Source organism: Spea bombifrons, chromosome 2 (assembly GCF_027358695.1).
Source record: "Spea bombifrons isolate aSpeBom1 chromosome 2, aSpeBom1.2.pri, whole genome shotgun sequence".
Lineage (NCBI taxonomy): Eukaryota > Metazoa > Chordata > Amphibia > Anura > Pelobatidae > Spea > Spea bombifrons.
In genome coordinates, this window is record NC_071088.1 from 71,492,088 (window position 1) to 71,519,422 (window position 27,335).

Consider the following 27,335-nt stretch of genomic DNA (forward strand, 5'->3'; position numbering starts at 1 on the left):
CTTCTGTTTCTGTCTGACAGCCACCAACCACAAACCGTATCACGTAATCTCCGTTAGCTCATCTAACGGGACAGCAACATCTCGGCTACAAAGTGCCTGCCATTGGATGCTCCCCAGACACGTCCTGCATACTATTGGGTGTGCGTCGTCGCACGCCCCTCTCTCTTCAATTGGTTGGAGAGCTCCATGTCGACGAATTCCCATTGGGTAGAATGCTGCCCAATCCTTTACCGTTGGCGGAATGCAGAAATCTCTCCTTCTGATTGGCTGCAGCGCTTCCCTTCGTCTGCTACTGTTTGTGGAGAAGACGTTGCAGCTGCCGGTGTAACGGGGCGCCGCGCGGCATTTTGAGCGGGGTCTTTCGTGTACAGCTTTTAATCAGTGCTTTTTAGGTATTCACCATGGCTTCGCTGGACCCAGCGACTGCGTCGGATCGAGGCTCTCAGGAGATGGAAGAAGCTGAGGCCTGCGGGACCCCCGAGGGGCGGAGAAACGGGCGGAGGAAGAGAAACAAGGTAAGTGGGGAGTTCGGGTACAGGAGCCTAGGAGGGTCAGTGTGGCATGTATATAAAAGAAAGCCTTGTGTATGTTTTTCCTAAATCAGCATGACGCATACTTACCGGGGGGGTGGCTTGTGTTCAGTGTATCAAAGCATCCGGATCAGAGCGTTTGTGCGTTTTTACATATAGAGGCTACAGATTTATGCAGTTCTTTAGATCTAGAAAATCAGCCTGATAAATTACACTGGAAATAGGACAATCATGGTTTACTATTAAGCTTCAAAAAGCAACACACTTGCTGTTTTGTGTTTTTTCTCTTTCTATTTTTCTGCTATCGAGGCTATAAAGGACATTGCCGACATGACCTTGTGTCTTGGTGTTTGTAGCTGCATGCTGAAAAGCCTGCTACCATAAACTTCATGTCTAGTGTGCGGTGGTGTCCTTGTTCGTTTAGTTTTCTTTGATGCGTAGGCCATAGTAAATCTTATTGATCACCGTGTTTACGTGTAGAAAAGTTATTCTCTCCATTCACAAGTGGTTAAAGTCACTGTACAATGCAATGAAAAGTTTGCTACCTTTCAGTCCGGCCAGAATCCGAGTGTTTCTCCTTTTAAAGAGCGGCTGACTTGTCCCTTTCTACTGTGTAGTTGATGAGCTGAGATGGCATTTTTTCATCTTGCAATACTTTAGTGATTTCAAGCAACTTAATAGAAAAAAAATGGTAGTTTTCACTAAATTGACCAAAAGAATAATTTTTTTTCTTTACCTTTGATGACCCCCTCTTTTGTGATTGCTGTCGCTTATGGGAGGGGGACATCTAGTGGCTGTCATAATTATCTGCTCAACAGTGAACTCCTGACTGTCTCTGTTTAAACTGCTGCAGAGTCTGACAGCATGTGACCTGGAAGCATGTTTGACTTCCAGGTCACTACTACTGAAGCTTTTATTTTTATTTTGTTGTTTTTTTGTACTCTTTAAATGCTGGTGCTCCATAAGGTACAGCGTGGGCTGTGATTCTGTCTCCCCAAACTTTATGGGGACTGAAGACACAAATATTAACCCCTAAAATTGCGCGATCGCACCTATGATGGGATTAACGCTGTACAATCACTCTCATGGTGCATCCGGAAAGCAGGGGAGGGTCAGGAGCCCAGCTAAATTTTTACACAGGATGGCGTTGGCTAACCAGGTTCCTTCTTCTTTCACAAATATACACCAAAATAACAGTGCTAACAAAAACAAGCAAAAAATAAACTGAAAAAAAAACCCCTAACATTTAATCTGCTCTGGTCAAGAATATCCCACAAAAGTTCCTTCGCACAAATGAATAAAGTGTATGAATATATTATAGTATTGGGTAATAAGAGTCGGCTCAATTTATCGATTTATCAATTTATAGCAAAATCTGATGTAAACCAAATAATAGAGAAAAATAAACCACAGTAAATCAACTTAGTCTCAACAAAAAAAGCTTATTGTATCAACTCTTAAAGATGCCACTCATTGAGATTCTTATTATTACCTTATATTTCGCCAACAAATTAAACAGCACTGTACAAGTTAATTTGGGCACTTAACGCATACGTAAAAAAAATATATATACATTAATACAGACACATCAAGAGTTGCGTTTAACTCAAATGTTTTAATATGTTTAGGATTAGCCCTTTTTGTAGTGTGAGCCTAGATATTTACGGCAACCTTATTCTTTAAAAAAAAAACAAAAAAAAAAACACTAAATAATAATCCTCACAAACATCACAAACAAGTTAATCCAATTATACATACACTACAGGCAAAACCAAAAATCTAAAGTAAATATTTTAAGTATACTGGTCTAGCCAAATCCGCACAAACCGCGACCTGTTAGTTTAATTAAAGTGATATAATTTATGCATAATAATGTGTGCTGAGTAGGTAGTTTATTACTTGAAGGAAAATGTACATAATGTCTTCTTGATGCGTGTCCTTAGTTTGGACTTTTCCCAGTGTGAATAGACTGCAGTAAATCCATTGTTAACTACGTTTCCAGATTTCATGGGGGGCGACAGTAGCCTGTGCTGACGTCAAACTTACGCATAGCCCTGTATTATTGGGGGGGGGGAGCCGGTTTTTAACTACGTGAGGGTTGCGTATGCAGTATTGGACTCCAGTTGCAGCATCCGTATTTACATGATTACATTGCATGCTATGCCGCATCGGTGTGTTGTCTCCAGGTTGCGAGGACTAGCTATGAAAGTATTCTGTACATGAGCAACAGGATGCTTATAGATTAGGTATAAAACATTACAGCCAGAACTGTAGAGCAGGATGTGCAACACATTTTTGGTTGTATGCTATAGTAATGACTGTTTCTTGACCTTGAGATGTAACAGTGCTGTGCCGTGTTTGCCACTGAGACATTTCAGAGAAATTATTTTATCAATGGATGAAGTGTAAGCCTAATGTATTGGTCCAGCAGGGCTGAACTGGCCCCATGGATTTAATGGTAGACATGGGGTGACATTAGCTGTTTCTGATTAAGCTATACATGTTGCAGGGCCAGCTGAGCACATGTTGGCCATTGTAATACTTAATTCTTAGGAAGATGAAATGTGTGCTTTTATAATATAGTAATAAAACCTCAATATAGTCCACTTGCCTTGAGTATAGAACAAAATATTGCCAAATAACGGCAATAGCTTTATACCTAACCCATGCATGTTTATTTCCCTACCGTAGAATCATCTACCACTTCTGATTGGAGGCTGTTTCATTAATCTACCACCATCTCCATACTTTACCCCCCCCCCATTATTTTGCACTGTGGAATAAAAATGTATAGAGATTTTCATTTTTCACAGTACAGATCCGTCTTGTGTAATGGCTGTAATGTATACTTATGTGACCTCTTTATTTCAGACTATTCCAGTTTGGGAGAACAAGCCTTGTGGTGCTTCACGCAGTCTTGTGAGGAGAATTGGGTCTCATCTACCATTGAAGCCCTGCCCCAGAGCTTGCTTCGAGGTAATGAGAAAGTACAGTTAAAGTTTTCATAATTGGATGTCATGACTTGGTCACCCACCCTATCGAATAGAACATTTTAACTTATACACTGTAGACTCCATGATTAATTACACTCTGCACGGCTTCTGTTCTGTTTTACCTGTGGACTGCCATACAAAACCTCTTACTGATGAAATTGCAGAACATGTGGAACCAGTATATACTTTTGTATATCTTAAGAAAGAAGAATACATGGTAGTTTGTTGGTTTTGAGTTTTAATTTCTGGGCCTACAATGCAGTACAGGACTTGAAGAGGAGTCGTTTGAACTGCAGCAGAGCCTTAACTGACTGACATGGAAGCACCTATGACCATACCTGGGAACTCTCCGGGTTTGACCCGGAGATTGCCGGGTGAGCGCTGCTCCTCCGGGTCGCAGGAGCGGGTGTGCGACATTGGCGTGCAGTCCTGGCAGTGTCCCACAAGGGAAGGCTCCGGGTAGCCGGAGCCGAGAAGTTCCCAGGTATGCCTATGACTTCCTGGTCAGAGCTAGAATTTTTTTTTTCTCCCACTCTTTCAATGCTGTTGTGCTATAGGAGCCCAGCACTGACTTGGTGCCCTAATGAGACAGATATTAACCCCTAAAAGCCACAAGGTGTCAGATCTAGAACACATAAACGTATACAATTATGAAAAAATATGACTTGTTTTAAATGTATAACAGCACAGTATTTTTAAAAATGTATTTTTTTATGTTTTCTTGGCTGGAGTTCCTCTTTAAAGATAACCTGTTGTGTAAGACTTTAATATGCATGCATTATATATACCTATTTATTACCTATATGCTTTAGGCAATTTAAAGTAAAGGTTTTACCGCTCTGTAAGCGACTTTCCTTTATAAGAATGTAGTTTTTTAACAAGCAAGTAAAACTGCAATTTTCTTTGTAACTGGTAACTTTCTCATAGGCCTTGCCAAGCGCTTCAGATCTCTATTTTACTAATGCACCCATGGTCCCTACCCTCGCTGATATAAAGTGGATCGCTGCAGATGATGATGAAACATATGCAAGAGTCAGGTATGTTTTCTTTTGCAAAGAGACTATATGGAACACTGAAATAACAAACTCAATAACTAATACATGCATTTATGTTGCCATGTTCTCAAGGAGTTGTTCTCATACAGCTCAGCAAGAATGCCCATTTAAATGAATTGATTAAAAGCCCATCCAAGAAAGCATTCCAAAAGGTTATACCATTCTCTTGTATGTCAATTTACACCAATTCCACAGAGATGTATTTACTAAATAGGTCCAACCTCGGCAAGCTGAACCTGCATAATGCATTTGTAAATGAATAAAATTAGCTTCAAGAAATCTTCCAGTCTTATTGTCTATGCGTGGTGAATGCGGTGCTTTTTGTAGGTGAAACTCACTCGGTTTGGCCCTTCATAATGCATAGTGATGTCAGAATTAAAATGTCCCACTGTCCAGCAAATTAGGGATCTGTATTGCAAATCTTCATTAAAGTGTATATTCTAAGTGTTCATGCACTGCGGGAGAGGTTCTATATACTCATTCTGGATGTTGAAGTGTCCGCTAGAGAGAGCACAGATGTTCATCTATGTTTATTATTTTCTATACACTTTTTTTGTAATATGTAGTTATTTATAATTATCAGGTATTTTACATAATAGCATTGTGCTAGCCAAACAATTATATATTATTGTTTGGCTATATACTATATAAAACCTTGGGTTATGCTATATGCAGACCAACAGCAGAATGTGAATAAAACTGGAAATTTAATAAGGGGCAGTAGCAAATTCTGGCCAAGGGTGGCAGGTCCAGGGGGTGGCAGACCCCCTGCCACATAACTGGGAGCCAATTTCTTTGAGATGATCAAGCCACCTGTAGCGCCATTGATCTATGGGCCAGTTAAGAGATATCACTGTGCCGAGTCTGCACACTCTATCGGTTTCGTTTCGTCAGACGCTGCATGTACTTACAAGGAAGAGCACTGAGATTTGTTGGCAGTGTGGGGTAGAACTTCCCTGTCACTGAAACAACCGCCACACTACCTCTTACCTTTCTCTGTTTCTAATGTTTGTCCTCATCCCATTCCCTCAAGATTGTAAGCTTGCAAGCAGGGCTCTCTCCACTGAATGTATCGGTTTGTCTTAGTCTGTCAATTCTAGTTTTATTTGGACTTAAGGGTAGTGTATTACATTAAGTTATTTGTACAGTACTAACACATTATGTAACAAACATTCCAGATATACAAATTACCAATAATATGAACATGTTAAGACATACTGGTTCTGTTCTTGTGAGCTTTCAATCTATCATATTAGATTATAGAGAACTCTGTTTATTCAGGTCAGGGGCGTACCTAGAGTATTTGGCACCTGGGGCGGATCCTGTATGTGGCACACCCCCCCCCCACATACACTTTAAAACTGCATAGCTTCTACCGTTATATACCGGCGCAGACACTAAAGGTGGTACAGCATTACTGTTATTATATACTGAGGCAGACATTGTCGGTGGTACAGCATAACACCTATCACTATATACTGAGGCAGACATTGACAGTGGTACAGTGTAATCCCTATCACTATACATTGAGCCAGACATTCGTAATAGTGCAGCATAACTCCTATCACTATATACTAAGCCAAACATTGATGTGGTGTAGGCCTACCACTTCATTGTCTGGCTTAGGGATGCCCCGAAACGAATTCTGGACTGAAACCGAAAATGCAGCATTTACCTGGCCAAAACCGAATATGACCCCCCCACACACCATAAAAAAATCTAACACTTTTATTTAAAGTAAGTAACACACCAAAATAGGACAAAACAATTAAATATATATTTGTAACCAAAGAAAAAATGGGCACTCACGGGTCTTTGCAGTAGTTTATTTGAATCAGCACGGCCAATGTTTCGGACCACCTCCGGTCCTTTCTCAAGGCAAAGACCCATTTTTTCTTTGGTAACATATATCTGGCTATTTTTGGAGCACCCGGGCAAATAAAAGCCTGTGTATATTAACAATATTTCTGAGTGTGCAGCCGCTCCCTTTGGTTTGTATATTATATGTATATTATATATATATGATTGTTAACAGCAATCACATTCTTATCATGCCCAGGCATACCCAGATTCCAGGATATACTCGCAGACTTGGCATGATAGAGCAATCATACTCCTATCTACCCCTTCTCACTGCCCTCTGCCCTAGCTACCCCCTATCCCCCATCTCACCCATTCTCCCTATCTACCCCTCCTAACTATCTACCCTCTCCCTCTTTGAAGTTCACTTACCTTTCAGGAGTCCTGCAGTGGGGGTGCAAGGCCTCTGTCTCCCAGCTCTGCCACTGTATGGAACAGTATAGAGTGATGGGAGTTATGATGTACTTTAGAGCATAATTATATAATGAAAAATTCATTGGAAATGGTACAGCATAACACCCATCACTCCCACACACTTACCAAACCACACGCACACCAATCCACACGCACACCAATCCACACGTATATCAATCCACACATATACCAATCCACATGTATATCAATCCACAGACCTACCAATCCACACATATATACCAATCCACACACACATACCAATCCACACACACATACCAATCCACACATATATACCAATCCACACATATATACCAATCCACACACATATACCAATCCACACACATACACCAATCCACACATATACACCAATCCACACATATACACCAATCCACACATATACACCAATCCACACATATACACCAATCCACACATATACACCAATCCACACATATACACCAATCCACACATATACACCAATCCACACATATACACCAATCCACACATATACACCAATCCACACATATACACCAATCCACACATATACACCAATCCACACATAACACACCAATCCACACATATATACTAATCCACACACATACCAATCCACTCTCACTTAATGCTTTCCTACCTTTCCTTTCTTCTTTCAGCTTCTTTTCCTCTTCTTCGCTCCTCTTCTTCAGTTCTTCTGTCTTCTGTCTTCTTCCGGGTCAGAGGGCACGGACAGCGATGGGCGCGGCTTCAGTGCTATGTGCCGGGATCTGACAACAAACCCCGGCGCACAGCAGCTGTTGCCGCGCGGATCGAAAGGGAGCGGTATCAGAGGTCTTTAACAGACCTCCGGCTCCCTTGAGTGATCACTCAAGGGAGCCGGAGGTCTGTTAAAGACCTCCGATACCGCTCCCTTGCGAGCCTGCTCCTCCAGCGGCGGACATTACTGTCCGTCTCTGGAGGGGTGCAGGGTGCCAGCAAATTGGCACCCCCCTGATGAGGGGCACCCGGTGCGGACCGCCCCCCCCGCTAGGTACGCTACAGATTCAGGTGCTCTTCTGATGAGTGAATTGTTGCCATTCTTATTATATACTAAAGTATTACTCTGTTTTAGGAGTGACACAAGGCCACTGAAGCATAAATGGAGGCCAAGCCCACTTCTGGTGATGCAGAGAAACGCGTCTGTTCCCAATTTGAAAATGAAAGAAGATAGAATGTATTGTTTAAAGAAGCCTGGCGTGTCTCTAAACAGATCTGCAGATTTACAAGATGAACTGAGCTTTCTAAGGAGTCAGATTGCGAGAATTGTCGCTACAGACACAGGTATGGATCGAAGTGCATTTAACAGAAACTTACATGGTAGAGACTTGTTAGCACCCTTATGTTTTCTTTCCCACCTCTTGTTTCAGCACATTCCTGTCTCTAACCCCTTCAGTCCCAGGGTTGTTTGGTACCTCAAGTCCCAGAGTAACTTTGCCATTTTTGCGCTATGTCGGTTCAGCGATTATTCTCTTTTCCTGCGAATAGTGTACCCATGTAAACAAGGGCTTGACAAATTTGTTTTGAATCTAGGAGCCAGCTAAAAAAGTTAGGAGCCAGGATTTATTTATTTATATTTTTTTTTTTTACACAGTTTTATTTTCAACAACAAAAATTAATGATGTCCCAAGGGAATTCTCCCCCTCCCTCCTTTAAATATAGTTCCACTTTCCTTGAAATAAATAAATATATATATATATATATATATATATATAATCTCCATATCACTTTTCTTTTTTTTCCCCCGCTCTCCTCCAACGTCACGTCTTGAAAGGGGCAGGACGAAGAACCTCACTGAGGCACTGCCACTCAGCAGCTGAGCCGGCCGCCTAAAAAAATTAAAGCGGCCAGCATGCACACACTGCGGTCTTACCACCTCACCTTGTGGCCGCACCCCGTGAACATTGGTCTGCCAGCCCACCCATTTTTCCGGCATGGGAGGAGAGTGAGAAACTTGGTTTCTCACTCTCCTCCCTGCGATCCCCTGATCACACGGATCTCTATGCAAGTCCCAACAGACAGCCTCTGTGCCTCATCGGAGGACAGGATATCCCCTGCAGGTTCTGTCCAGATATACTGTCCTCCAATGACCTTAGGGGTGACGTCAGAAGTGACGTGACCCGGAAGGGAATGCCCATTTAAAAATGTAACAGTTTTCCGGTGTTCGTGCCAGAAGCTGTTACATGAGATCAGGCAGCAGAAAGCCAGCTACGTTGGCTTCTGTTGTCAGGGGGGAGTCCAGGCTCTTTTGGATTGGATGATTGAAGATTTCAAACATACAGTAAGGGGGGGGGGCTTGCTCATTAAAGCCAATACCTATTTCCACATGATCCCAGTATGCTTAATTGGTTATTTGTGCAGTCTGAGAATAAAGTGACAACACCGTTTTTCCCCCTCCTCAAATGTTTTAGTTGAACAAACCAGTTTTAGAAATCCCAAACTAGATGATATGTAGACTCCCAAAATTTAAGCATATTCTTGAAAATTGTGTTAAATTTGTTTCTATTTCAACTAACAGAAACTGGCTCTTTTTTGTAGTGTGTGTGTGTGTGTGTGTGTGTGTGTGTGTGTGTGTGTGTGTGTGTGTGGTTATAGCATAGAAACATTTGACAGCAGATAAGAACTAGCTGACCTGTTTTACTGATGTACCAACTCGGACCTTAATCAGTTTTTGGTCTCATACTAAGTTTAATGTTAACTTGGGATAGCTATCTTCAGAGTACAGATACTAAAGTACTCTATAGGTGGTTATTTAGCAACAATCTACCTGCATATGAGGTGAAAAGTAATACAAATCAGAAACGTGAACAGATTGCAAAAATTGAGACCCGTGGCAAATGCAAATGTTCCATGTACATGTTTACTATCCCTTGCAGCATCACCTTGCAGCACATCAAATGCTCTACCTGGGAATTTGGAACTTGATCCCTCCTTCGCTGACTTTGGCCCCTCTTTCCAGTCGAACACTTCCTTTGTTATTAGCGATATCACAGAAGAAGATGAATTAGATGTGTCCGAATACTCATCAGCTTCTCTTGTTGATTCTTCAATCAGTCAGCAGAGGCATATTGAGGCAAATGTGTCCGATGATGATGAGGACTCTCTCTGCCTTTCAAAGTCAAACAGTTTTGCAGACATGATGGGAATTTTGAAAGATATTCACAAGATGAAACTTAACAGAGACTGGTAACGTTGCATACATTATCATTTTATATAAAGTTGTCTGAGTTCATTTTGTATTCAAATAATTTTTTTTTTTTTTTTGAGGGATAAATTAAATGGGCAGTACCAGGGAAAAAAGTAATTGAATATTACTTTTATATATAAATCTGCTAAAACATTTTTTTTTTCTTTGACAGGTCCAGCAGAAGCCAATATTTACACAAAGAGGATGATCCAGTCAATCTTATATCTGAAGTTTTAAAGCAAAAGTTTGCACTCTGTGACCAAGGAGAGGTTAAAAAGAGCATTTAAATTTAACATTTTCTTCCTGTATCAGTTCTGTAAAAGGTCACTTATTTTGTTATGAAATACCTCAAGGACAACACTATTCTGCTTTTGTTTGAATTTAGATACATTAACCAAGCACTGATGGAAAATACTTGGTTCCAGAAACAAGTGGGTTCGGCACTTAGATTAAATATTTTTAATGCATCCTAAAAGTAGGTAATGCTCATGGTGAATTTATATACTTTGATTGGTATTGGTTGCTAAGGAACACCTACGTAATTTGAGGCTTTACGGAGAAACGTAGGTGAATCAGAATGTCTGAATGAAAGGATTGGCCGGTCAACAACCTGATGTCAAAGGGAACTAGGGCGTATACACATGTTAGCAAAGGCTTTTCTATATCTTTGCATAAACTGCCCTATGCCAGCCTCTATAGGGTGTTCCACTATAAGGAACAGCAGTACTTCCACACAATCTGCTCTCCATATAGAATAATTTGTCACTGCAACATGGTTTTAAAAAGCAGAACAGTCTGTGTGGAATGTGGAGGTAAACAGGGATTTAGAACAAGGTTTGCCATGTGGCCTTCTGGTTTACACTGACAGTGTACTCTGACCAGTAGCATTGATTTCCACATAGAAACAGTAGGCTCAGGTATGGTTAATATGTATGAAATAGCTTTATTCCATATCTTTGAAGGTGCTGCAGCCTCTAAAAAAAATATTTACCACTAAATACATAACTGTATCTTATAGTGTACAAAGCCAGTACTTAAATGGTACGTAACTTCATTAAAATAAAAATGATTATAAAATGCACATGAAAAAATGAACAGAATTAAGAGTACATTTTGTTCGGGCAGTGACTTAGCACACCATGTTTTGTTTTTCTTTTCTAGATCTGGCACTATCTGCAAACACGTGCCTTCTCATTGGTTCCTTGACAGCTTGTTGAGACTCACAACAAGAATGCAATAAATCAAAATATTTCAAGAATGTATATTTGGTACATTTTTAGCAACTGTTAGTGTTTCTGTTGCCTTGGAAGAGTGTGTTAAAAGAAGTGGATGATATAAGCTAATGGTTAGACAGATCTGTTACATTATATAACGCTGCTTGTCTTCAACAGTGACATGACAGCTGTAGAAATTCAGTTGAGCTTATTGGGCGGTAGAGAAAAATGACAGCAATTTTAGGTATGTTCTGCTAATTTCAACTGTTTTTCACCCGTGTTATTTGCGGTTACATGACTACAATGTCCTTCATGAAAAATAACTTTTTTTCTTTTTTTTTAACCTAGGGCATGTTAGTATATCCTGCATAATTGAGGCACCACCCTTAGATGCTGCCAGATAGTCCTTCCTAAATTCAGGTTGCTGCTTTTTATGCTAATGTTCTGTTAAGACTGTGTTACAAGAATGTAAATCAGTTAAAGCAAGTTACTTTATTATTCTTTGCCGTAAATATCTGTTAAAAGGCCTTCCAAATTAGTTTTTTTGCCGAATTACTTACCACAGATTAAAACTGACCTGTTTTTACCATTTGGTCCCAATCACTCTAAGTCTGAACTCATAATCAAGGTTTTTTTTTTTAAATGTAGTTTTACCACTTTAGTTGACCTTGTTATTGAAAGGTTCTAAGTAGAGGCTTGCAAATCAGGCATGAATTTTCAAATCAAGATGGACATGTACTATTAAAAACCATATGAACAATGGGAAAATATTATTTGGAAACTCCAATATTGACCAGGGTCCTCTAGATATGAAATGGTACCTATGAAACGCACCTAACCCCCCCCCCCCCCGCCCCACAAGTGCAAGTTAGCAGTCTAGGCAAACACTGCCCTCTCCACAGATGCTGCTTGTGACTGGACCTTCACATAATACACTCATGTCTCAATTCTCTGCAGCCGCAAGGGAGAAACTGCTTGGAGAGAGGTCTTTGCCGGTTATTGCACAGATCTTTAGGCAGCTCTCCCAAGGTCTGCAAATTCCGAATTGTAGATTGCTCTAGATTTAAATTAGAAATTAAGGGTTTACTGCTGCAAGGTGTGATACCAACACATGGTGGCAGCAGAGACAGATTATCCATATGTGCCTGTATAACCACAAATTGTGATTATGGCCTGTACCTCGGTATTCGTTTTACATGCATCATTGTCCTGTTTCACTGGAAAAACTGTTTAACAAACACAGTAAAATTAGTTTATACATAGCCAACAAGCTGAACTCAAAATGTGAGTCTGCTAGCTGACGTTTTGCAGCTGGCCTGAGACACTGCGCAGGCAATAAGAACGAATTATGAAACTGCATGTGTCGCTTTATAACTCACTGTGATGTACAATAAATTTGGGTGAATTACATGTCTTTAGTGCAGTTATTTTATAATTATGCTTACTAAATTATATGCAGAGTCTTGGTATAGCACACCTACATTGCGAGGGTCCTTACTAAACTTACAGGGAAAATGCTACACATTACTCTTGGAACTAATGACCTACTGAGAATGACGTGTGTCTGTTTTAGAGCAACAGATAAGCTCTCTGTTCACAGCAAAAGTAAAATGAATGCCTGGTAAATTTGAAGTGTAATAGATATGGAGCCATGCATTGGTCACCAAAACATGCAGCTCTGAACCCTGTAGCCTACATGAGCTGGCTGGCAAGATTACCAAATCCATTCCCCAAAATTCTGGACTTATGGTAATTGAAGAAGTGCTTTAAATTCTCTAAAAACTGTTGAAAGGGGAGGGGCAGCTTCTTAAAGTACTTTTAAGTGTCTCCTTTTAAATTAACTCATTACATGAGTGCTAAAGCTGAGGCACAACACAGATGTTCATGGGGCCTGGCAAAGCACTTGATACAAGATTCTGTTGAGTTGGGATGCAGACTTTTTCAAAATGTATAAGGCAAGGCAGAAGAGAACTATACACTATACTTGTAATATCAGTTTGGCAACACAGGGAGGCAGTGTAAACCAACGGCTAACTTTGTGCACCCGTTATCAACATTGTAGGAAGGAATGTCTGGTTGGATGCTTTTATTGCCATTGCCAGCATCGGATCACTTCAAAAGCTGTACTTCAGTGGTACAGGTACATGAATCAGGGCATAGGCAGATCCAACACTCACATTCAGCTTTCTTGCAACCTCAACTGTTACTCTTCTGTTGTGAATCAGTTGCAGGGTTCTTTCTTCATTCGTCGTGGTTGTGGCAGTAGATGGACGTCCGGAGCACTCTGCATCCACTCATAGGTGACTGTACATGAGAGAACTTCGTTCCCATGCTGAGCACACATGCGAAGATTAATTTGTGCTCCTGGCACATCTTCTGCCCGCAAAAAGTGTACGACAGAACTCTGTTCCTCTATGGTGCCATTTATATGTTTCGCAGCCATCTTCACCCCAGGGTAAAAACGTTTATCCTAAACTGCAAGTGCAGCCGGCTTGCCAGACAGAACTAGTCCCATGATACGGTAGAACACGGCCAATTACTACTCCCACCTTAACAGTTTCCAACGAAAATACAGAAGCGAGGAAACTTTTCGAACATCCCTCGTATAATACATACCCGCACACAGATAAAATAGTTGTGCGAATAGAAGGATTTTGGTGTGTATACAAAAAAGGGAAAATAGAAGGAAAATAAAGTTAGCGTTTAACCTCTGTTTACTATATTGTTAACTAGTGATTAGCTCTATCTAACCAAATGAAAAATACTTCTGAGAGGAAATGCTTAAGCCCAAAAGATATAATTACAGCATAGAGCCAGTTTCGTGCCATAGATAATTAAGTAATCCAAACTGACCTCCAGCTTTAAGGTGTGTTCATTGTGAATCAGTACAAAATCCCTCAGTGCTACAGAAGCTATAGACTTTGACTCCCATGTTCCCTACTCAGCCCACCAAGATACGACATGGGAAAAGGAAGGGGTTAATGGAAAGCCGAGAATAAAGTTATTCTAACTAACATATGGGGGAGAGAGAGAGACACACAATCTGCAGGTTTGTTCTAATAAACAGGCAAACTATTTGGTTGTCTGGTACCATTGCTTCCAGAGGTACTATTTTGAGTGTGGGCACACCGCCAGCATTTAATTTTATCGGGGCTATCAAGAAGTAGTTATGTGTGTGTGATGAAGAGTTTTATGTGTAACATGCTACGATGTTTTTTTGTTTGTTTGTTTTTAGAAAAATGGTACACGCACTTGCACCAATTGGTTGCAGGAAATGTCTTTCTAAACTAATGGAGAAAAAAAAAGTCACTAGTGAGGTGTTAGCGATTAGTTCAACCTACACCATGCTTATTAAACATTAGGTGTAACGTTTCTGATTAATCATGTGTGACCAGGGCCCTCTTAAAATAATTGTATGATTTACTACTTTTTATGTCCTATTTACTTATTGTACAACTTGGCCGAATATGATCATGCTATATGAATCAAAGAACATCAATACTTTCTCCTTGTTCATAGCCATTCCCACTGCTTTCCGAATATCAAGCGAGGACAGGGACATCTAATTGGCACATAAATTGTATATATTTTATATTATTCACCTAACAGCCATCATATGCACTTTAATGCATATGAGTATACATGTAATACTTACCATCAGTCAGCTCCAGTCCCTACCTTTCCCAATGGGGGACATGGACTTTTCTGCCATTGATTGGCTGATTGAAGCAGCCAATCAGTGGCAAGAATAGACCACAGAGAAGGTGGATAACTTCAGAAACCCTCCACCCAAAAAAAAGTACTCAAAGTAGTTAGTGAGGGTTTTAGATGCCGTAAACTATCCCTTTAAGGATAAACAACATTTTGGTACACATTTCCTTTAATGCTGTGATGAGTCAAAATACTAAAATAGTTATTGACTCATTTATTCTTAAGCAAGTATATCCTTAATAGCAGGCCTCTTAGTCATACCTGAGAACAGGTTTACAAATGCGTTGACCAAGGGGAGGAGAGCTCTGTCGACAAAGCGAAAATGTTTAGTTTTAAAACTGATCTTTAAAATTAGCATAACCTTATACTAGATTGCAATTATTGATGGCCATCCATACCGTCACTGAGACTGGGTACCAGGGAACAATGTTGAATAAGAAGTTCCAGTGGGAAGGATCTAGAAGGAGCGAACACGCTGCAGACAGCAATTATTCAAGTCCGAAGGTGTGGATAATGACTTGTTTTTTTGGCCCCACCCTTGACCTTCCTAGGACGAATACTGACAAACCCCTCTGACCTTTAACACATAGGTGTGACTTCATGGAGCTAAACCCCCACCGTCCTAACTACAAGGAGCAGCCATGCTACAGTTATATTTTAATACTTCTTTCCAAGAGAGGTGACCGTACGATCTAAATTTTTACAGCGACCAAGGGGTTGTCAAGTAATATTTAACTCCAAAAAGGTATATAGACACAACTGTGGAACAGCACTATTGTACCCACTAGTTACAATAATTGTTAGGAGTTTCGAGAGCACTTTATTTCCAAATTACACAGGGCCTAAGAACACTTAAAGTACATTCTTTAGAACTAATTAATTGTTTACACCCAGCGGTCACGCCATTTTATATTCACACGAAACTGTGCTACAGCTTTGTGTACCTAGAGTCTAGACAAACAGAAGACTCTGCACCTTAGCAAAAGCACTAGGAGTCTTCGAGCAAACACTCCCGCCACAGGAAGTTGCTGCATGTGCTGACAGGACCAGAAGTCTAACGATCGCTGAGGGCAAACCATAGGGTTAGAGAGGGGGTGCTCTGAAATCAAGCTGTTTCTCACCTCTACTCACCAAATATTTTTACTTTCTGACTTTACCTGCCCCTCCATAGAAACCCTCTTTGCTCCTTTCCATCGCTCCCCTCATTTTCCCGACTTTGCACGTGTGTCTTCCTTACTGTTACCATTGCCCTCAAACTTTAAATCCCTCCCTTTTCTCTTTCCATGCCTGCGAACCCCGGCTTCTCCTCCTAGTGGTCTCCTGTCCCGTACTGTCTTCCTCCCCCTCCCATTTCCAAGTCTGCTTATTTCCTTCACCCCTCCTGGCCATCCCTACCCCTGGGCTCCCTGGGGCCCCGCCTTTGCTGAGTAAAGCTAGGGACTTGGCCCAGCCTCTCCTTATATGGCAGAGGACTGACGGCAGCAGACTGGAGGCAGGTCCTGGCGGAGGGAAGCCCACCTAGCATTGTTACTATCCCCTGCCTGGAATGTGATGTCTGAGCCCTGCACTGCAGGGAAGGGAAGTGAAGGGGGGGAGTGAGAAGGAGATCGAGCGAGAGGATCTAGTGGAAGGCACGTCTCCGAAGGACTTTTACACGTTTTCTGTTCTGGGATTGCTGATTACCTTATGGCAAGGTAAGGGATCTATTAGCATAGCAGCTTTCTGGATTCGCTCCATGTGCCTCCCACCAAGCCCCCTTTTTAAGCTATCCAGGCTGCTCCCAAGTGGATCGGTTTGCTGCCTCCGGTCGTCTTACTTTCTGCAGTACATCCACTGTGCGACCCCCCCCCGGCTGTGAGTTCTTTTACTCACATCTCTGCGATCAATTATTATATTTTGCGGCGATCTTTCTTCATTCCATGCATTGCTATTTATACCTGCCGCAAGATCACTTTAGATCAATATTTAATGGTGGGGTTTTTTTGTTGTTGTTTTTTTTAGTGTAGATAGCAAACCTTACCCGATCTTTTTTTATTTTTTTTAATTGATGTAATTCCATAGATCGCCTGTCTGAATCAGCGAAACCTAAGCAATCGTGTTACACACTGCGGTAGGTTTTTTGGACTGGATCACTGGGTTTAGTTTGGAAGCGCAGGAGGAGGCATCTTACTTGAGGTATGTGAGAGTCCAAGCAGAGGTTAGTCAGGGGGAAATTACTGCAGTAACCTCATCTGCAGAGGGGGAGATCAGGTGGCTCCGAACAGCTGCCTTAACACGGATCACTTCAGCGTTAGATCTGCAGGGAGACCTCATTGTGTATGGAGGAATTTAAGGCATTTGGTTTAGGTTTTTGCAAGCAAGGACATCCTTTAACCCTCCAGTTACACTGCAGGCTTTAAATCCATGTATTGCTCCTCTTAAATGGTTAACAAGAACAGGCCTGGGTAACCCTTTAAGCCAATCATGAATTCCTTGTTCAGTTTTTTTGGCAACATTAAAGATTGACTTCCTTATTAAATTCCATAGTCATAGTGCTGTTGGGCTAGTTTCCTTAATTAGTCTGTCTGGAAAGACATTTGCTCAGAAAGGAATGTATTAAGGTGTCTGGATTTAGCCCCGTCCTTCACCTTGTTTCTTAAAAAGAGAGGGGTGGACCAGGAGTTGGCCCGTGGGCCGAGGGACATTGCACAGATGTGTTAAGAATTTGCTTTTAGTGTTCCCCAAAGAAAAAGGTCAAAGTGTAAAAATGTAGAGGGTCAGATCATACAATGGGATTCTTCGGTGTATATTCCCTCTGGAAGATTAGATTTTCTGTTTCGGTTGCTACGTTTCACATTTACATTTTGTTTTTTTCATTGGTGTTCATATGTTTATGGGATGGCTGAGGGTGATACTGGGACATGTTGAGTTTCAATGGAATTCGTTTTACATTTTTATTTAAGACGGCATGATTTTATTTTATTTTTTTTATTATAAGCTGTACCTAATTGACTTTAGAACAAGTGAGCTTAACGCATTAGTCTGTTTTGAATTAAGTTGCAGCCTTGGCACTATGATTAATATTCATGATTTTCCAGTGTTTTTATAGCCAGATGTCGTTGGACTCATTTATTTATTTATTTTTCTCGGGGTTGGCTTAATAAAACGCAGATCAGCACTTGGTGAATCTTACTCGTGACGTCAAACGTAGATGAATGCAGTGGTTTGTAAATGCAGAAAGTCACGCTATGGGTAGCTCATGTAAGGTTAAGGTTGTTGTACAAACCCAGGTGTGATTTAAGTTATTGGTTGTAAGTGTCCATCCTGACAGTTGAGGTAAACTCTGTAATGTATGATGTCTCGCACCCTTAACCTCAATTAGACCATATATGGCACCCAGGATATTGTTTTCTGTTAAATGTTAATTAGTCAGAAATAATTCTATTGGGGTACATAAAAGTAGTGTGTGTATGTATATAGTATATATATATATATGTGTGTGTGTATATATATATATATGTATATATATGTATGTATATATATATGTATATGTATGTATATATATGTATATATATATATATATGTGTATATGTATATATATATATATGTGTATATGTGTATATATATGTGTATATGTATATATATATATATGTGTATATGTATATATATATGTATATATATATATATATATGTGTATATATATATATATATATATATATATATATATATATATAACTGCAGGTTGTAGCTGCTTGCTTCTGAGAATTCTATGTCAGTTTGTCGCTGACTATGTCATAAAGCAAGCCAGAGAACCCAAAGACCGCTGCTTTGGAAAAAGATAATGGGGATGAGGGGTTAGAACCCAAGTCACATAGCATGACAGGTAATATACAGCGCTACGGAATATGATGGCGCTATATAAAGCAATAAATAATAATGATCTTGCTCTTTTAACATGGAAGTCAGCTCTGCACTACCTCTCATAGCAGCTTCCTTAATGAACAGTCCTTTGGAAAGAGTGCTATCCGAAAAGTTAAACCGCATCTGTCTGGGAAAACTTACTGTGGTGTACAATTCATGAGGCAAATACAAATATATATGAGCAGGGTTGTCTTCACACTTGTATGCTGTTTCCATACAGATGACACAATGTAGAAGGTACACTTTAAGCACGCTTTAATTCTACTGCCCATTGTATTTTTGGAAAATCCTGTTCTGTTTTCCCTTTTCACCCTTGAAAGTGTATAGTGATATCAGGGAGTTGGAATTATCATTGTCTCCTGCAGACATCCTCTTTGGTGAATAGACCCCCAGAGACATTTCTTGGATGCCTCTCCTTAACTATACATTCCTTATGGCCAGCTCAGTCCCCCAGGGATGACCTTTAATACTCCATAATGAAGTAGACAAGCTGAAAAACTCTGAAGCTGTGTTAAAGTTTAGTGAATAACGCCTAGTATTTTGTGATGCCCAATTCTTTTTTTTTTCTTTTTCTTCTCTTAGTGAGAGCCTATATGGCATTTGAATGAAGGGAAATAAAGATTCATGCCAATTTATTTTTGTACTGAACAAAGGGCCTATTTAATTGTGCATATTTTAGCACATTAATAGTTCAAAGACCTTTCACTACTAACGTCTACATGATCCCCTCTTTATTTTTTGTAGGACTCTATCTCCTAGCTTGTGCAATGGTACATCCGTTAACACACTGGGTGACAAAACTTTAATGGCTGGGTAGGAAAGATTAACATTAGACCTTTGCAACGCTTATGTGACTACTGTATGTTGGTTTATCTCACTAACACATAAGCAAGACTAGACATTTGGGCGCCATCTTGAATTTGTGATACAAGTTACACCAGAAACTTTGATGCTGTGGCTGACCAGCTCCTAAGGGTTGTCCTGCACATATGTGTGTTACTCAGAAGAGGGCTGGAGAGGAGAACAGAGAGGGTCTACTTGGCAGAACGTCCAAATTCGACAGAATGTTGCGAGACTTCCCCTGCCGTCCAATAACCTTTTACTTTTAAATTGTAAACGTGTGTGTGTGTAAATAAATATATATGTTCCCACTGATGTATGGTAGGAGTATATTGAGAATCACACATATTGATGGGTTGGTTGTGGGTTTATAAACAGCAAGTGGCAAGTGTTACCATTACATCAGCCAAAGTTATGTAAAGTGCAGTGTCAAAGCCGTCAATTATAATCACTGATGTGCCTACATATTTAAGAGTGAGGTACAACGCATTACATGATGTTCAATCTCCTTCATCTGAAAACTAACCCATAGTGATACGTTGAAGGCCTTAATTAGATCAAATTTTAACCCTTTGTCTGACATTCTTAAGAATTAAAACCTTGTCAAACCTGTTTTCCACTGACTGGAAAGGTCAGTTTTGCACAGCTTGAGCATAATTACTGGTTTCTGACTGTTCAGACATGCTTTGCAATGGTTTCTACTGCACTCTGAATTTACAGAATGGTCATACCTTTGCATATCTAAAAGGCATTGTATGATTTAATGTTTATCAAACATGCCACACAGGAGCTAATAATCAATTGTCCCAAGTCCAATGTCCCCGACACCCAGTCTCTGCACCCTTGTATATATATTCTAATGCAAGTCAAAGTCCCAAGAGGGTGAGCGTACGCTTCAGATCAGATCACCAGCTCTAGTACAGTTGTCATAAAGTACTCAAGTGGCTTGTTATTTATCAACCAACTCTGCTATAGAGGCATTTATGTAAAAGTGGAACTGACCCAATCTCCATCCGCTGATAAGGATAGTTACACCTGCATGTGGGAAGTGTTCCCAGTATGCTGTCCATCTTGACAATAACTGTCCATCCAATCTATGGAACGTATGAAAGAGAATGTGATCTTCGGTGAAAAAATATTTAAGAAAAATAACACCATAGAACATGTCTTGACATATCCAGTGCTGCTATGAAGGACACAATGTCTAAAATATTTACACTGTTAGTACGGCTCGGAAGTGTGTTAATTGATGAACAATGTACCCTGCTTGATACCAGTCGTAATGTAGCGTAATGTCAATTCTGAAATACCGGGGACTTCGTTTGGCATGTTGGCCATATGACTAACATTTATCCCATCCCGGTACATGTCCTGTTTTAATGAATAGTGCAGTATACCTTTGCACTGGTAGGTAGATCACCCTCAAGTACAAGGGTGTATTCACTGCGTTGAGCATGCATTATGCTGGGCCAACGTAGTCGTCCTCAAAGAGAAGATAAATATTGACCCTTTGTAATTCATAATTAAGTGGGTAAGGGGTGTTATCCATTTTTTTTCTCAATTCCCAATGTAGTCCCTTAGACAATGTTTTCCCCAGTGCCTCACATGATAAATCCATGTTGCAACATAATTGTATGAAACTGTTTTGAAAGCTGCGTCTCATTATTTCTTGGGCACCAGTGTTCTTGATGTACTTAACATACTATTACTGTGCCTGTGCTGACATAGGGTATTATATAACATTGTGTTAAATGTTAAAGGCCAGTTTCAGACGGAGTCGGTGAAGGGATGCTCAGTATTATATAAAGAATGATTGTTTGAATTAATAGAAATAGAGGGATATCTCTGCCAATCTTATGACATCTTGAAATAATCACAAAACATGCAATTCTTAATTGTTCAATAAAAGTTGCAAAACTACCACCACCCCCATCTTTCTCTGGCATTTAAAAGATTTTTAAATTGCTGTGACTTTTACGAGAGCATGATTTGACAGGTAGAGTTATAAGAAAAGGTAACAGACTAAAGAAACAATGTGCCACCCCCTCTGGAGAAGACTTATTACTTATTACATTAAAGTACTATGATGATGATATGGATTCTTCCAATTGTGGGGAAGCACTTACTCGACCTAGAAGTTGCAGCCCTGCTGCAACAGCTGCCCCCTCCTCTGTGGTCTGACATTTGTTGTCGCTGGAATGAAGTGAATAGGAACTCTTTTTGCGTATGTACACAGGAGTCTGCCCGCAGTGTTTGTTGAGACAACGTTGAAGCCGACTGGAGGTGAGTATATCATGTGCAGGGAGATCTGTCCGGCCGGACATATCTCCTGCCCTGCAAACAGCTGGTGTGTCCCTTTAAATCATCAATAGCCATTCCATGATCTGTACTGTATTTGTTATGTAAAGCAAATGTTTGGTAAGCCTTCATGCTTTAACAGTTCAACCCCTTGACGAGGGATCTCGATCTTTGGCTATTTATGGATACTACGTGCCAACATGTGACCTTGTATAAATTAGTGTGGAACATGTAAATATCTAGACGTAGATGGGAAGAAATATGTAAATTAAGGAGCTTGGGTTTTTAAACTGTTTTATATACAATATCATATATGAAAAAGAGCTGCACTATGTAGTTTTTTTTTTTATGGCCCATTTCTCATTTAGAAATGGTGCAGTGGTATAAGTATAGCAAGGCTAGAATCCGTCACATGAGAGGCGGCAGCCCAGTGTTGTCCATGTCTCATTGGGGGTTAATTTCAGCCACAATTTATTGTTCATTACATATACCTGCTTTTCTGTAAAATAAATAATAAAATATTCCATTGGGAAGGTTCAAAGTTGTAGGATCCTTCACATGCTTTCTGTTAATTTAAATACTGCATATGTTTCTATGTATAGGTCTGTGGAATCTTGTGCAATAGAAGCAAAAAGGTAATAACGTTAAAACATGTGACGGACAATATTTGTGGCAACAAGAGCCACTCCAGCCATCATATGCACCTTAACACATACAATGGGTGCATGGTCACTTGACATTTCGTGTTGTCCGCCTTGGGAACACAGTCCTGTCAGCTCCAGCTCTGGTTTAATGAAAGCTGCGGTGGGAGTTAGGACCCCCGTGCACAGAGAGCACTTCATTTCAATTGCAGTGCATTCCTGATGGTGATTGGCTGGTTCAAGAATCTTCAGAGCACGGAGGAGAAGGGCAGTTACAGCTGCAGGGCTACCTTTTAATGTGCGTTCTTCAAAAATGAAACAGAATAAAGTTCTCACAGAGTTCTTCATTTAGTGATGCTCTTTTAATAAGCATAGAGTCCGTTGTGAAATCTATGTTAAATCAACAGAGGTTAACTAAATTGTTACAGTATACTTAAGAGAAATAAACCCATCCTTTAAAGCCTTAGGTCTGAAATCATTTCAGTTCCTTCATGAAACATCCACGGAAACAATGTTGGAGGCCAGAAACTTACAAGAATTACTCCAATTAGTTTTCCAATGATGATTTCCCTCCTCTATTTTAAACTTTGCTCTTCGTGAAGCTATAGCTACAGGCTGTAGATTTGGGGCAGATAGAGGGATGCTTTGGTGCTATTATGGTACTACAACTCTCATGCTTGAAGACAGGATAAGGTGGGAGTTTTTCTAACAGTCTGGGAAATATGATTTTTTTTTACTGTGTTATGGATAATGGAGTTCTATTCTTTATATACCCCACTTAAATGAGCGTGTGATGAGTTCTTAGTGAGTTTAAAATAATAGTTACATAAAACCCTCAAGCGTATGGATTCTTGTCAGCGGGCTAAATTGTAAACATGAATGTTCTGGAAGGCATAGTTTTACAACCAAGTCATATCTAGGAAACTTATAAATGTAGTGACCCTGTAATAATCTACCCAACGATACTACTACTAATGGTAATCCCTGCAACCAAATCGGTTATAATGACCCTTATGAAAACCATTACTTATCAGGAGGTAGATAAAAATATTCTGAATTGTTGCTTGCGTTCAAGCTGGAGCTTAAACTGTAACATAGTGGTGAGATTTTTGGGGGGGATATATTCTGATATCATTGTAGAGTATGAAGCATCAGTTCCAGAATCTCAGAATTACCAGGTACTTTTTCTGCTTGTTATATATGTAACCCTTATAGGATATCTCTGAGGCTTCTTCGTTTCCATGTAATGGTATAGAATGGGGGAGAAAGTTATCGGATCATAACTTGATGCTGAGGTGCTTGGTCTCTTGGTAGTGACATGTAGTTGGGGAAAACTAAGTTAACTCTGATGGCTCGTATCAGCCTCTAATTCAGAATTAATTATAATTATAGAATAGGATGAAGAAAAGCATAAAGGTGACTAGACTGTACTGTTTTTTTGTTTATTTTTTGGTGTGTTTGCAGCACATGTAGCAAAGAAAATCCCTTTCAAAGGAATGTACAAAACAAGTGAGACAGATAGAAGAACATTACCTATGAAGAGAGCGATTCACTGGCAATTAGCAAATACTTTTCTGAGCAATGCGGTCAGAAAAACCACAGATAAGATTTTTGTAGTTTCAGAGGTCTTTTCACTTTCCCTCCAGGCAGATACTCTCTGTGTTTCTCTCCTGTTGACTCAGAGGAATGTCTCAAGTGTTTGAAGTTGAAAAGGTGTCATTTAAAAGTTATGCTATAGGTGTCAAAATGAAAATGAAAAAATTGCAAAGTGGCCTTCTAATTGACTTGGAGCACTTTAGTAACCTAAGCTGTGCGCAAGCAGAGCGCACGTCTAATCGTATTCCCTTTAATTATCTTTTGTGGTCTTTGAGGTCCCAGTTCTTGGCACTCCTGGCAGAGGTCCGTGGATGTGATTTTTTTTTATTTTTTTTATTTTATGTTTTTGTTTGTGGAGGAAGTGCAGTTCCTGTCTATTCTGTTTAAAACAAAGGGTGGAATTTACATTGCATTATATGTTGCCACAGAATTCCTTTGTTCTTTTATAAATATATTATAATACAGTGCATCCCCATTTCAGTGAGAGAATTACCGGTAATTAGCATGTTTAACTCTTAATGTATATTGTTGTTGCCATTAAACATAAATGTGTGAGGCAGTGAAACCTGGAAATTAAAAGGGCTTGGCTAGGTATACTGTAAACCAAGCTGACGTACCTAATGCATGTTTATATTTCTCTAATCTTGGAATTTTATTTTTGCTTTTTATGGCAGGATGATCACTAAAATGTTAGCTCTAATTTTTTATTTTTATTTTTTTCCCTCCCAAAAAATTGGCAGGCACCCATTAATGGTCAGGCTTAGTCATAAAACTGGATTTGGGCTTTAATTATATACTTGTATATAGTAGAACAACCATAACAATATCTGGTCTTGCCACAGGTAGACATGGAAATGATAATGGCTTTTAAATCATAACTTTCAGAGATGCTGTTGATTTTTTTTTTAACTAAAATGAAGGTTTCTAAAGGAACCCATTTCAAATGAGTATTCAGTTGCCACCTGATGAATAATCTTAGGTTAATTGTATCATAAAAAGTGTGTATATATATATATATATATATATATATATATATATATATATATATATATATATATATATATATATATATATATATATATATATATATATATATATATATATATATATATATATATATATATATATATATATATATATATATATATATAAAACCCCATCAATATTTTGACTTGTGTATTGCTTCTCTTTGTGCCGTCCAGTACTCTTAACCTCCTGGCCCCCTTCAATCCATCTTTGACTGCAAATGCTATAAAAAATGTATCTTTTCCTGAACCATTTCATTCATACCCTGTAAGTTTCTTTTCCTGATTGCTCTGTGGATGTCTACCATTGACCTAAACAGTATTAAGAACGTTATCAATTCTTTGCCTGACATGTATGTCAAAAAGGAGTTTGATTGGTTGTCATCCTTTTTTGAATGGAAGACATTATTGGAGAAAAAACTTGTGATGAATAATCAAGCACAGATCCAATAAATGTGTGTTTTATTCTAACAATTTTTTTTTTGTTTTGTTTTTTTGTTTTTTTTTTTACAAAATACATTTATTTTTGACAGCTTAATATTATTTATAAGCTTAAATAATAGAAGAGCTAAACCATGGACCTAGCAAGCATAAGGTCCCAAAGATATATTCAAAGATAAGCTAATATATCACAATAAAAATGTTCCCCCACTGTCACGCAATCTATTCCCCCATTACAATATATAAGACAATAATTGGCTATTCTCTAGTGGGGTAAAGAAGAAACCCCAACTAGTGTTTTGCCGTTCACACATAGGGGGGACTGGAGTCTTTTAATTCTTTGGATGCATGTTTACAGGTTACTACGTTGAAAAACGTGTCTATAGTTATTTGTACAAAGAATGGATCATTCTATCTATTTTGCCACATTGGTGGAGAAATAATGGCAGTGGGGATGTGACAGGCATAGGTGTTTACCTAAATGGAAAGAGTGATGCATTAACTTATCTCTAGAGATAAGCGAGAGACTATAAAACCAATCAAAGAGCAGGTGGTTACTATGGAGACTCTCAAAGTTTACATCATACATACACATTTTTAATAATGAATAACTTCTTTGCCAGTTAAAATGGTCCCAGTCATAGGGACATATCTTAGAAGGGGGTGAAGAAACGGTTATTGAAGCCTAGTGGTTATTGTAGTGTCTTCGTACAGGCTGCACAAGCAATTCAAACCTTGTGAATCTAAGCCAGTACATTGAGGGCTGTAGTACTTTTTTTTTTTTTTTTTTTTTTTTTTTTTTTACTTTTCTCATTTCCTCCTTTTCTTTAAGACATTGTTTACAAGGGCCGGGCTTTCTTCCCAACATGGGCTATACAGCAAGGTATATTTCCAGCACTAATAGATCTCAAATATATTTACTGGCAAAAAGGTATGGATCCTCTATGCCCACTAGTACTTGTGCCACAGGCCACTATGTACAACCGCCTGGCTGTTTTTAACAAAGCTTTGATTACAGTTAGAATATATTGACCATGTGGGGAATGCCTATTTTAAGGCACGTTCCACTCTGAAGACAGACAATCTTATTTTATTGTTTCAGTATTTATGACACCGTAAACAACGAGAGGCTGAAGGGTAATGAAGTAAATAATTCATCTCTTTGACCTTCCCTAGGGTTTTTTTTTCCAGTAGAAGAAGGAATTTTAACCACCTTGCATCCAAACACTGATTATTACTGGAACAGAAGTTGTGTTTCTTGGGGAGAAGGCTAATGCTTCTCCAACAGAGTAACTGAGGAGAATACAGGGTTATGGTCCGGCGTTTAGTGCTTTAGATGTTGTGGGCCAAGGGGTAACCAACTGATTTCACATTCTATATTTCTAGATGGGGAACATTTTAAAAACGACTTAATTCCTATTGCTATACAGGTATATTCAGGCTTTTTAAATTTGAGAAACATCTAGACTACCAATATTTACTAGAATCCAGGTTTATTTATTAGCAAGAAACAAAAACTGTCTGCGCTTCTTACCCTAATAAAGTTGGCAACAAATATATAAACATAATATAAACGAGAGGTTTTGGTTATATGAATTGGCCA

General features: G+C 39.4%; 2 protein-coding genes across 3 annotated transcripts in view; both read left to right on the forward strand.

Moving 5' to 3' along the window:
• Positions 1–236: 236 nt before the first annotated feature.
• MTFR1L (mitochondrial fission regulator 1 like) lies at positions 237–11,864 on the forward strand. 2 transcript variants are annotated; one of them, XM_053454724.1, is made up of 8 exons: positions 237–515; positions 3,402–3,506; positions 4,451–4,560; positions 7,955–8,163; positions 9,756–10,065; positions 10,239–10,557; positions 10,634–11,524; positions 11,629–11,864. In XM_053454724.1, exons 1-6 carry the CDS (start codon positions 402–404, stop codon positions 10,351–10,353), a joined length of 963 nt encoding a protein of 320 aa, XP_053310699.1. In that variant the 5' UTR covers positions 237–401; the 3' UTR covers positions 10,354–10,557; positions 10,634–11,524; positions 11,629–11,864. The 2 variants fall into 2 exon arrangements, with proteins under 2 accessions (XP_053310699.1, XP_053310698.1); XM_053454723.1 differs by having other exon boundaries at positions 10,634–11,864.
• Positions 11,865–16,470: 4,606 nt separating this feature from the next.
• Positions 16,471–27,335, forward strand: part of LUZP1 (leucine zipper protein 1) — a 44,609-nt gene continuing 33,744 nt past the window's right edge. The window contains exon 1 of the mRNA XM_053454725.1: positions 16,471–16,685. The gene's annotated coding sequence lies outside the window, so the exon portion shown is untranslated. The remainder of the gene's footprint in view (positions 16,686–27,335) is intronic.